Genomic DNA, 12664 nt, shown 5'->3' with positions numbered 1-12664 from the left:
CCCCTCCCCTGGCTAAGCTCCTAAGGCGTGGTGATTCTTGGGGTCTTCGTGGTGTCTGGTGACCTGAAAGCTCGTGCCCCAAGTCTTGGCACCTGCATGGCCTGGCTGCCACCCCTTGGCTCTGCCCCCGCCTGGGCTTCTCTGGGCCCCAGCTGCCACCCCTTGGCTCTGCCCCCGCCTGGGCTGCTCCGGGCCCCAGCTGCCACGCCTTGGCTCTGCCCCCACCTGGGTTGCTCTGGGCCCCAGCTGCCACCCCTTGGCTCTGCCCCCACCTGGGTTGCTCTGGGCCCCAGCAGCCAAGGCCTCAAGGGCACCCAGAGCCAGGGGAAGGAGCACTTCCGGTGTTTTGAGACAGACAAGCCTCTGCGAACAGGCCTTAGGTTCTGGAAGCCCAGGCTCTCCCGGCTGGCATTGGTCAGGAAGTCAGTACCCCTGCCCGCAGTGTGGGTCCCCTAGGCTCTGCGGCGGCCCGACTGTCAGCTTGGGACAGCCTTTTCCAGGTGCTTGGGGAGCAAACAGCTGCCCTCAAACTCATGGGAATTCACTTCCAGGCAGCAAGCGAGCCCAAGGAGTTTGTCCAGGCCCGGGTCCTTTGGTCTGCAAGTTGGAGCCCAGTCAGTGTCAATGAGCCAGTCAGCTGCGTGTCTGAGGGCAGAGCTTTGTCCTCAGTGTGAAGCCACGGGGGCCCTGGGTCCCCTTCGTCAGGAGCCACAGAAACCCTGGCCCACCACACTTCGATGCTCAGACCACTGTTCTGAGGCGTGAAGTGGCCCAGAGGCGAGGCCCCTCCTCGAGAGGATGCCCGCCACGCAGAGGATGCCTGCCACGCAGAGGATGCCCGCCACGCAGAGGATGCCCGCCACGCAGAGGATGCCTGCCATGCACACAGCTCCTGGTGCAGCTGTGCAAGGAAGTCTGCATGCTGAAATGAAGCGCTCGGGGGCACAGCCCACCTCCCATGCCAGTTCTCTCTTGCATGAGGGCAAGAAAGTGCGGATACCATCCCAGGAAAACGGGAGAGCCACGGAGCCAGGCGGGACCCCAGGCACCACCCCTGCCGCAACTGGGCCACCCTCAGATATGGAGACGAGAGGGCCTTGATAGACCCCACAGTGCCTGTGCCCACGGAGCCTGCTGGTCACCCTCACCCTGAGACACGGTTTCCACCCACCCCCAGCTCTCAAAGCACTTGGGGAGAAGCAGTGGCTGCTGTAACAAGCCTGAGACCCCTGCAGCTGCTCACAGGGGCACCAGGCTGTGACCGAGCTCCAGGGCGAAGCTCTCCCCTTTGAGTTTTCTCCTGCGGAGGGAGGACCTGTCGCGAGTAATTCCCTGTGTTTACAGGTGGGGGGGAAGGGCCACTGATGTGGGCGAGGGGACCGTAATGCCAGGAGGGTGGAGGAGGCTGTGGCTCGGAGGGAGGCCTGGCGGCGCCGCCTCCTTGAAACACCACGTTAGCCGGTGCTTTCGGGTACTGGGGGCTTGGGTCTGTCCTGAAGCACTGTGCAGGGGGCTATCACTGCAGGGTGGACGGCAGGCCTCTGGGGGCCAAGGGAGAGAAACGGGGTATCCACAGGACATCTCCTTCTGCCGCATAAGACCGTCAGACGCTTCGAGTTTCCAGGTGGCAGATTTGGGGACCTGTGTCCCAGGACACACGGGCACCGGGAGAGGAGCTGCTGCAGCCGCACACTGCAAGGCTGGAACGTCGCCGACGGGCCTGGAAAGTTCCAGCGCTCCGAGCAGAGCGGGAGGGTAGCACGGGCAGTGGGTCCCCCAAGCAGAGCGGGAGGGTGGCACGGGCAGTGGGTCCCCCGAGCAGAGCGGGAGGGTGGCGCGGGCAGTGGGTCCCCCGAGCAGAGCGGGAGGGTAGCACGGGCAGTGGGTCCCCCGAGCAGAGCGGGAGGGTGGCACAGGCAGTGGGTCCCCGGCTCCCTTTGGGTCTGGTGCGTTTATCGGCCTGTCTGTGCCTTTTTTTTTTTTTTTTTTTTTTTTTAAGAATTAATTTTGGGCTGAAAAGCCTCAAAGAAGGCTTTGTTCCTTTGACACTTGCTCTGGAAGAAAAAAAAAATCCGTGGAAAATCTGACATCTGCAATGTAGAGATAAATCAATAGATGGGAGGAATATAATTATCTTCCACTCCTGAAACAATTTTTCAGATTTTTAAGTGTCTCATATCAGCTTAGAATTTGAATGACATTTTAATTATTTTGTTTTTTTCTTCTTTTCCTGGTTTGAATCTCCATAGAGTTCCACTCTCGGATTCTTCAGGGAGCAGAGCTGGTGCTCATGTGGGAGGAGCGGGGGCGGTGGCTGTGCCCCTGCCCGGTGGAGCTGTGCGTTTCATCAGAAGCGGTGGCTGCCCTGGGCATGGGCAGTGCCTTGAGGAGTGGGGCCTGCTCCACCCGGTCAGCTGAACACCCTCGGCTGTTTTCATGCACGTTTGCAGGACAGGAGCCCAAGCGGGAAACAGTCTCTGGTGTTTTTGTGATCTCAGCAAACCCAGCTTCCAAAAGACCTGACTCGGTTTTTAAGGCAGTTCACCCTTCAGGTCTTTAAACAGTAACACTCCTGGGTGTTTGGTGCCCTCCCTGCCGTTGGGGGTGCAGGGCGTGTGAGGGCGGGGGCGTGCAGCGAGACCCTAGAGGCGGTGATGCCGGACCCAGACGTGCCCCCCTCAGACGCAGCCTTCACAGTGTGCGGGGTGGCGGAGCCTGAGAACCCCTCCGAGGCGCGTCTGTGGACGGTGCAGCCTGCGTGTAGGTGGTGTCCCATCTGGCTCACACGCGGAGCAGGTGCCTGTTGCTTGGTGTTCCTGTAAGGCCAGGCTGGGCTCTTGGTCCCACTCCCCTGCCGTTTCTCATTCGTGTCCCTCTCAGCCACGTGCCGTCCTTCAGGGCGCAGCGCAGCCTCTCCTGGCTCTCCCACTCCCCCGCCAGTCCCACGGGCCCCATGTTCCAAACTCGTCGGAATTGGACACGCCCCTCCCCTGCCCAGGTCGTCCTGCACAGATAGCAGCAGAGCCTGCTGCCTTCTCGGTCACATGTAGCCAGAGAACCCGGCGGCTCCCGTGCTGCCTGGCCCTGGCTTGGAGCCCGCAGCCACCCCGAAGGCCCTCCCGTGTGTGGTCGGTTTTGTGTCAGCCTGGCTGGGCTGGGGTCCCTGGTCCATCACCAAATGCTGGCCTCCGTGCTGCTGGGAGGTATTAATGTTTTGCTGACGTGGCTCCAGCCCGTGATGGGCTGACCTGGAGAGGAGGAATCTACTGGGAGCCTGAGGCTGACCCGACCGGGCAGGAGACCGAGGCTGGAGCTGGGGCTCCCTGGAGAGGAGGAAATTCCACCCCAACAGCAGCTCCGGCCTCTGCCCTGGAGGTCCTGATGGCCCCCACAGGCCTCAGGCTGCACCCCCGACCGTCTGGAGGCCGGTCTCCCACAATGGGACCGTGACTGGCACCGTGGTAGAAGGGACCCTGCATTCCAGGGACTCCTGGGCCTCCCGCTGCGGCCTCCTCAGCCCTGCTGTGCCTCGTGCTCCTGCCTGAGGAGTGCACCCTCACCCTCCTCTTCTTCCCTCATGGCCATGCCCACCCTGCCCCGGGGCTCCCCGCCCAGGCCAGCCCTGTCAGCTCTGTCCAGATACGAGCCAGCCTCCGCTGTGAACAGATCGTGTTCCCTGAATTCCGTTTCACATGGAAACCCTGACCCCAGTGTCATGGTACCAGGAGCCAGGCCCGACACCCCAGCACACCCACAGAGGGAGCACTGGCTGATGGGAGGCAGCCGTTACGAAAGTGTCCCCAGAGAGACCCTCACCCTCTCCCCACCATGTGGGCAGCAGCGAGACAGCACCACCTGCAGCCCAATGCAGCTGCCCCGGAGCCCACCATGCTACGCCGACCGTAGCCGTCGGCTCTGAACCTGCGGCATGGATTCCTGTCCTTTATGTGCCGCCGCGTCTGCCACGCCTGGTGGCTGTCCTGCCTCTCTGCACCTTGTCGCACCTGCGCCTGCAGCACACGGCCTCTATGGGGTGGAGCGGGACCCGGCACCTCATGGGCACTCAGTGCTTATGTGCCAGGTGGACAGTCCGGTGGACAGGGGACGGGTGGGCGGACAGTCCGGTGGACAGGGGACGGGTGGGCAGACGGTCCGGTGGACAGAGGACGGGTGGGCGGACGGTCCGGTGGACAGGGGACGGGTGGGCAGACGGTCCGGTGGACAGGGGACGGGTGGGCGGACGGATGGTCCAGTGGAGAGGTGGATGGAGCCCGGGGGATTTGGCCAGGAGTGGTTGTAGCAGCAGAAACCGCCGTCATGGAGGAGGGCTCACTTCCGCGTCTGTGCAGTCTCACCTCGGACGCACCCAGCGTGTGAGAGACGCTAGATGTGAATCTGTCTCAGCGGTGATTTTAGGGTGGGCGGGAGGAGGGGGCAATTGTTTCTGACTTGTGAAGGAATCATCTGAAGCCATGAGTGCCCCAGGGAAAGCGGATGGGTGTGGGAGCCGACCCCTCCCTGGATGCTTCACTGTGGCCCAGCACTGCAGAACTCCCACCCCCACAGCCTCCCTGCACCCCCACAGCCTCCCTGCACCCCCACAGCCTCCCTGTACCCCCACAGCCTCCCTGCACCCCCACAGCCTCCCTGCCCAAGTCCCACCTTCCCCAGTGCTGACGGCTCCCTCTGCAGGCCCCTGGAAGCCTCTCCCGTGCCCCAGGCATCCTCACAGCAGCCAGTTGCAGTGTGTGGGAGACACACGGGGCCTGCGCCTGGGCTCCCTTTGTGCCGCAGGGGGCGTGGCTGAGACCCGTGTGCACTGGGCGCTCCCTCCTGACTTTGGGCTCATCCTGGAGGCTCTGAGAAGCTTCCCTCTGACACTGTCCGTGGGGTCTGTGCAGCGCATGGTGCATTTGTGCTCTTTAAAGACACGCAGCTTCTGTAGCGTGATGAGGCGTGGAGCTCTGAGAATGAGTGTTGGGGAAGGCGCACCAGGCGCTGACTATAAAAAGGAAGCCGCCGTTGCTCACGCCCGCGGTGTGCACTTAACTCCTGTTCATCAAAGCAGCCCTGAATCTGCCCTTCCCAAATTCCCCCTTCCCAAGTGTTTCATACGTAAGGTCCCCTCCCTCACGGCACCTGCAGCCCAGATCCACGGCCTTCGTGGACGGTTCGTCTTCCCGGGAAGCTGTTTCTGTTGGGGCCGCCGCGTCCCCAGCCCCCGTGACTGACTCTCCCTCTGCCGTCTTCCTTGCAGGGCCTGATCAAGATCCGGGGGGACCGGTGCTGGCGGGACCTCACCTGCATGGACTTCCACTATGAGGTGAGCGCGCCGTGCAGGGTAAGGGCAGAGCACCCGGCCTCACGCCGTCCCATTCCCACTCTTGGTGGGCGCAGTCCTGCACACCCTGGTGAGCGGTTGCGTCACAGGGTCACCCCCAGTTGATTCAGGACACCCTCTCCTTCCTTTCTCCGGGTGGGGTGGTCACACGGGGGTTTGCAGGTGCCCCTCACTTGCTGGGGCCGCGGGGACGGGGTCCGTGGCCCTCCATGGTCTCGAGTGCAGCGGGTTTGCTCTGGTTCTTGCACCGGCACCCTCTGCTGCTGTCCTCGGTCTTGCCCAGGCCTCCAGGCCAGCCCTTCCTTCCTGGAGTCCACAGCTCCCCACCGTCCCGGCAGATGCCTCTTGGGGGCTTCCTGGCTGTGTGCCCAGCCCCTGCCATGCGGAGCTGTGGCTCCATCATTACCTGGACACGGGCAGGTGTGTCCCACAGGGCAGGTGTGAACCACAGCATAGTTCCACTGTGCTTGGCCCCCAGGCCCAGGCTGAGTCCCTTCAGACACCCCGGTTCCTGCCAACTGCTCACAAGTTCATGTAGGGGCTGGGAATGACCTGGGGCCTGGAGCTTGGATAGTCATTTGTTCTCAGTCCATGTGGGAGCCTCCTGGTAGCAGCATCCCCACCCTGGGCCTGTGTGGTTGTGGCCACGGCGCACCTAGAGCATCTCAGGCCCGGACACCCCTTCCTGCGTCCGGCCAGTGCTCACACCTGCACTGGAAGCCGTCGTTGTCCGCGTGCCGCCGACAGCCAGTGGCAACTGTCTCATTGCCTTTGCGTTTTCTGCCAGGGTTGCTCTGGCACTCACCGCCTCCACGCGTGGAGCTGGTGCTGTTCTCACGTGGCACCCCTGCTGCGGTTCTGTGTCTTGGTCCACGTGCCAGCCTGGGACGGGCGTTTATGCCTGCATTTACATTTAGTGGCTGTGTCCTGACTTTATTCTTCAGGCTCTTGAGATCTCCCCATACCCCATCAAATGCTCCGCCTTGCTGAGGACCTGTGAGCTCCTCTCGGTCTGAGACCAGGTTCTGCTGACGGTCGGTGAGATACCAGAAAGCAAACGCTCTCAGCTCTGTGGCTGGATAGTCCCAACACAGCCGTGACAGGCAGCAGCGGCAGAGCACACATGCGTGAGAGGCTATCGCCAACAAAGCTTACACACCGCAGCCCACGCCAGCCACCCTGCCCCTGAGAAGGTCCAGCGCCCTCAGCCCAGGTCAGGAAAGCTGAGGGGACCCGTGTGTCCAGACACCCTCAGGACAGGTCAGCAGAGCCGAGGGGCCCTGTAAGGTGCCCTCAGGACAGGTTGGGAAAGTGTGGGGAGGTCCCATGTCTCCAGAAGCCCTCAGGACAGGTCAGGAAAGCTGGGTGGGCCCCTTGTCTCCAGCCCAGAAGCTCCACAGCGCATCTCACGGAGCCCGCTGGCTCAGCACAGGGGGGCACAGCGGTGGTGCACTGGGCTCAGGTCCACGAAGGCTGGGGGCTGGTGAGGACCATCCCATGCAGGTTTCCATTGGCGAGAGACACTGAGGTGCCCACCCGTGTCCCCATAAACACCCTGATTCCTTCTCTACGGAGCGGCTGCATTTTAAAGCTGGTGTCAGGCATCCTGGGCTGTGTCTCTTCAGTGAACGTGGCTGCTCTGGGCCCGGGAGGGTCTCGGGATCCGCAGGACTCTCCCGGTCAGGACCACCAGGGTGTGGTGTTTCTGAGGGGCGGGTCACGCCACAGCTGCGCTCCAGCGAGGACGCAGGTCGCAACTCTTGGGGAGGCTGGCTGGGGGGCCCCACAGCTGCCTGTCAGCACTGCCTTCCCCTGTGTCCACGCGGCCAGCTGGGATGCGGTGGGTCCCTTCCCGCCCCTGTGAGCACCCAGTTCTTCCTGTGCCCCAGAGGCCCAGGACTGCCCCTCGCCGGAGCTCTCTGCTGTGTTGTGTGTGAGGAGTGCTCTGTGTCCGCCGCCAACTCCACCAGTTCAGACATGGCCCGAGACAGTGGACAGAGTGGGCCCAGCCTAGAGCACAGAGGCAGGGGCGGCCCGGGCCTGAGGGATGGCCCTGGATGTCTCGAGGCACCCTCGGTGTCACTGCCACCCGGAGGGTCGGCCGCAGCGGTGTCCGGGCCACAGACAGGGCCTGCAGGCAGGGCCCAAACCCACTCTCCCTGTAGCTTGCAGCGTGGCTTTATCTGGGACCGCCTTGTGATTAGTTAAGATGAAGTCAGCGTGGACTGTGCTGAGCCCCAAATCCAACGACTGTGTCCTTAGAGGAGGCCCAGACACATGGGGGTCCTGTACCCACGTGGCTGAGCTTCTGGAAGGTTGGATTGTGGCTGGGGCCACTCCCCTCTCCAGACACTGAGGCTGCAGTGCAGGGTGTGCAAGGTCAGGGCCCTTTTCATCCACATCCCAGGACAGGCTGAGCCTTGGCTCACGGAGAGCCTCGAGCCTAATGTCCTGATGGTCACATGGGGTCCAGGGCCAAGCCGGGCGGCTTGAGGCTCTGGCGGCAGCTGCTGTCCCAGCGGGTGGGGCCACCCCCTCCCCGCCCAGCTGCAGAGACTGTCCTCGGGGAATCGCGTTTCAAGTCCCACCATCACCTGAAGAGGCATGGGGGAGCCCCACTGAGCTGGGAGAAGGCCCAGGAACCCCTTTTCTTACATCCCCAAGGGGGCCCCTTGGGGCTGTAGGAGCGAGTACCTGGAGTAGCCAGTGTTCAGAGCAGTGCGGCGCCGTGCCTGCAGCGGGTGGACCACCGTGACAGGGCTCTTTGCGGTTCACTGTGTCCCCTGGGGCAGGGATGGCCCACGTACCGGCCTCAGGGGCCTGGACTCCACTCGACAGACGGAGCAGTGCCCATGCCCAGTCTAAGGCCAGGTACAGGGGCAGTGTGTGGGGAGAGCGAGGACATCACGTCTGGGGACAGCTACGTGGGGGCCCTGGGAGAGGGATGCACAGGTGGGCGGCGGCCATGAGGCAGAGGGGCCCTCAGCTGGGACGGGAGCCGCAGCCCCCTCTCACCTCAGACTTGTCTCTCAGACAAGGATGCTCCCTCCCATGTGTGTTGAGGACGAGGCACTGGTGAAGGTTTCAGGAAGTCAGGATGTCATCTGCGCGCCCAGGGCCCTGCATGAATCCTCTCTCCGAGGAGGACCTGATTCCGGAAGGTGGCAGGCCCCTGCCTGCAGCCCCCGAGCCGCGCCGTCTGCCCCACAGCATCAGGGGTGGGGGCCTCAGGCCCTTTTGCTGTCTTTCCGCTTCTTGCTGGTCAGATAAGGAGTCAGGGGGGTGCCCCTTTCTAGGAGAGTTGCCCCTATGCTGTGGGGGATGCTGAGCCCCTTCAGGAGCCTGGAAACCTCCGGAAGTTTCAGCAGCACAGAGCGAAAGGCAGCCATGCACCCCGGGGACTCTCCCTCCGGGCTGGAGCTCCGAGTGTGCGGACTTCTCTCCCCCGAAGGAACTGCTCGGCCGTGGCCGTCCGCAGCCTCACAGCCCAGACTCGCGCTTTTTTCATCTGCTGGTAACGAAAGGCAGTTGCCAGCAAATTCTGTCGGTTAAGCCAGAAGCAGCGGGGGAGGCGTCCCCAAGTTCCAAGAGAAGAGGCCAGTTCCCCGGAGGGTGAAAGGTGACGGGGCAGCTCTGCCTGAAACTCCCAACAAGCCCTGTGGCCTTCCACGCGTGGTGTTCCCAGATCTCCGCAGACTCCACCAGGATGCCCTGCAGCTCACTCAGCTCTGACGCCCTCTACCCAGAGTGAGTGCAGATCCTGCAGGCCAAGGGCTCGGTCCCACGAAACACTGGGGATGCACTGATGGCTGCTTGCTCTCAGCCAGGAGAGGGACCAGAACCATGTCCTCAGCCCTGTCCCCAGGACCCCCAGGATCCCAGGGCCAGCACAGGACAAGGGTTGGTGACCGGGGACGGGCGCCATCTGGAATGCCGCGGGCTGTGGGGAGGGTTGCTGCGGTTCCCACGTCACAGTGGTCTCCTGACGACACGGATGCAATAGCAGGTTGTGAATGCGGGGGTCACGCAGCTGCTTTGAGCAGCAGGGATGGCGCTGGCTGCTGAAATGGAAAGTCCAGGCCTGTCCTCTGCACGTGGGTTTTAGGAAGTCAGCTGTCATCGAGAGGGATGGGGTGAGGACTCCCACGGATGATTTTGATGCAGAGAAGACTCACTGGATCTGGAGTACATGGACCCCAAACGTTGCAAACAAGTCTCCGTTGCTTTTTAGGGGAGTTGAACGTGACTCTGTTGCTAGAGAGCTGCGGGAAGTCTAGCACCATCATTCAGTCCCACGGTGCTCCTTCCACGCCCCGTCCAGAGCTGCTTCCCAGACGTGGCACAGGGCAGCCCCTGCCAGGGCCTGGGCGGGCAGGGACCCACGGCCACTTCCCTTGCTGCCGGCAGGAGTACCCCACTGAGCTCCACCCCCTGCTCCACCCCAAGGCTTGGCCCGAGGTCAGGCCTGTCGGTGAGTTTGGCCCGACGTCGTGGAGAAGGACAAGTCTGTCTGCTGAAGGACGCTCTCAGGGCTACAGACAGGTCCCGAGATGGCACGGAGCCTCCCAGAGTCGGCTCACTACCGGGGACCAGGCCACGTACCACAGACCCTCGGGGAGCTGCCTGGGCAGGGCGCGGGTCCCCTGGATCTGCCTGGGGCCACCTGACACTCCTGGAGCCAGGGTCTCCCAGCCTGCGGCCGGCAGCCTGCGGCTTGGGGGTGCGTCTCTGGCTCCCACACATGCGGGTGGAGTTTTAGACCAGTGGTTAGAGAGATCCGGAAGCACTGCCCCTGCCCGTGGTCACTCTCTGCACCCTGACTCCAGGCCCAGGCCACGGCCATGCCTTCCAGGGTGCCTGCGACAGCCCTGCTCACCCCGAGGTGCTCACGGGGACCAGAGGCCATTCGTGCTAGGAGCGCGCACTGTCTGCGTGCGGCGGGCCGCACAGAGCAGCCCTCACTGGACTGGGCTCCCAGAGTTCTGCGGGGCCTCCGGGTGTGGGTGGGAGTGACAGGGGGGTGCAGAGCTGCTGTGGATGCCCCCGGGGGACAGGGCCCTGCTGCCCAGAGCAGCCTTGCTGAGAGAAGCCTCCGCTCATGCGCCCTCCGCCCAGCTCCGCCACAGGTACCGAGGCCACGTGTGTGCCACACTTCCGGCAGGAGTGCGGGAGTCCGTGCTGACGTGCTCAGCCTGGCCTGGCCAGCTTCCACCAGTGTATTTTGTGGCTGGTGCGTCCCCGTGTCAGGCAGGCGCCCCTTTCCAGCTTGCCCCTCAAGGCTCACACAGAGCACAGCGGCTGGGGCTGCCCCTGGCTGAGTCCCAACAGGGAAGCTCAGCACAGCCTTTTGTCCTCCTGTGTCCCAGGACCCACCCAGCAAGGGTTTGGGCCAGGAGGTCCTGTAATGCCTTTAACTACGACTAGGGACCGTGGGCTGCCAGCCCCCTCAGGCTGTGACTGGATGTGAGTCACCAAGCGCCCTCAGATATGGTGGCCCGCTAATGTGGGAATAATATATACCCAGGTTGGCGTTACCCTTAAAGACTGTAAATGTCATTGTTAGGGGAACCGTGCCTGAATCCCATCCAGCATGCTGGGAGCTGAGGCTTCTCGCCTTGTCTCCTGGCTGTTTTATTGGTTATTGTAAGAAAATGTTTTCTGTGTGTGCTGGGGGCTGGGGAGGAGGGGCAGTGCCGGCCTGTGGAATGTCAGGAGCCCGGGTGGGAGGGGCCTGGGGAATGTCCAGGGCCTCGGGTAGGAGGGGCCTGGGAAGTGTCCGGGGCCTCGGGTGGGAGGGGCCTGGTAAATGTGGGGGGCCTCGGGTGGGAGGGGCCTGGCCTGGCAGGTGGCCCACTGCAGGGTGGTTTTGGCAGGGCCCGGCTGACAGCCCCAGGCCCATGCCCTGGCATCACCCGGCAGAGCAGCACACCAGGCCAGTACAGGCCTGAGGAGACACCGGCCTTCCCTGGGCCTGGATTTCCCGGTTCTCCTGGGGTCCTCTTGCCAGGGACAGCCGCGGTATGGGAGGCAGGGGTGCCACCTCAAGGTCAGCAGTGCTCACGGCTCTTCTACCCACGCAGCCGAGGATGGCAGCGCCTGCATCTGAGCCCTGTTCTTACGCAGCCCTGTGCTGCCCACCCTCCACGCCCCCTTACTGGCTTGTGTGATCCCGAGCAAGTTCTGTCTTTCCAGCTTTAAACTGATCACCCACTACCCTAAGGCGGTTGTGAGAATCAAATGTTGTAACCCGCACTGAAACGGAGGTTCTGTAAAGGCTCCAAAGGGATGGGGATTTTCCAGATCTCTTTCTGTTATTGGTTTCTAATTTAATTGCTTTATTGTCAGAATGTATCGGATCTGCCCTGAGTCTTAACATTTAGTCAGATTTGTTCTGTAGCCCAGAATGTGGTTCGTCTTAGTGAAAGTTCCATTTGAGCTAAAAATGAACAGTGTTCTGCCAGGGTTCATTAGATCGAGTTGGCCAATAGTGTTTTCAGCTCTCCGGTACGTCCTCATTTTCTGCCTGTGTTATCGATTATTGAGATGACGGAGATTGAGATCGCCAACTCTAATTACGGATTTGTCTATGTCTGCTTGCACTTCATGTCTTCTGAAGCCCTGTTATCGGGCGCGTACATATTTGAGAGTCTTCCGACCTGATGAACATTGTGAAATGGCCTCCTAACTCCTCCTCATATTCTTTGCTCTGAGTTGTGCTTTGTCTGGTGTGAAGGTGGTCAGTCCAGCCTTCTCGTCACTCACGTTTATATGCTGTTTTTCCACCCTTTACCTTTCAGCCTGTGTGTGTCTTCGTATTTGAAGCAGATCTCTTAGAGCCAGAGTATGCTTGGGTCTTATTTTTCAATCCAGTCCAACAAGTCCCGCCCTTTATCTGGGTGTTGGGCCATTGGCATCCACTGCAGTCTTTCCTGGGGAAGGTTTCAGCTGTTGTCTTGCGATTTCTTTTCTGTTTCTCCCATGTGTTCTCTATTTTATACCTTCCTCTGGATTAATTGAATATGTTTGTGACTCCTTTTTATTTTCTTTCTTGGCTGTAACTTTTTTGTCTTAATTGTGTGGTGGTTTTAGGGTTTATAGTACATACCTTTAATCCATAACAGCCCACCTTCAAGTTATACTAAGCCTATTTCATAAATGCTGAAAGAATTTTACAACAATATTCTACCAACAGTATTTTCTCCTCCCGGTCTTTTGCTATTATTGCCAAACAGTTCGATTAAACAGTCCAATTATCTTTCAGAGACATTTCATACAATTGGAAGAATAGCCTCATTGTGTATCCGTATACTTACCATTTCCAGA

General features: G+C 61.2%; 1 protein-coding gene across 23 annotated transcripts in view; it reads left to right on the top strand.

The window, feature by feature from the left end:
• Window positions 1-12664, top strand: part of LMF1 (lipase maturation factor 1) — a 120517-nt gene that overhangs the window by 76783 nt on the left and 31070 nt on the right. For all 23 annotated transcript variants that reach the window (XR_013411381.1, XR_013411382.1, XM_077985188.1 and 20 more), the window contains one exon: window positions 5258-5323. Coding sequence is in view for 21 of the 23 variants with exons in the window: in XM_077985188.1 (XP_077841314.1) it covers window positions 5258-5323 (66 nt within the window). In the remaining 2 variants the exon portion in view is untranslated. The remainder of the gene's footprint in view (window positions 1-5257; window positions 5324-12664) is intronic.

The sequence above is a fragment of the Macaca mulatta genome, chromosome 20 (assembly GCF_049350105.2).
Source record: "Macaca mulatta isolate MMU2019108-1 chromosome 20, T2T-MMU8v2.0, whole genome shotgun sequence".
NCBI lineage: Eukaryota > Metazoa > Chordata > Mammalia > Primates > Cercopithecidae > Macaca > Macaca mulatta.
The sequence above is the reverse complement of the archived record's forward strand: the minus strand, read 5'-3'. Positions and strand labels throughout refer to the sequence as shown.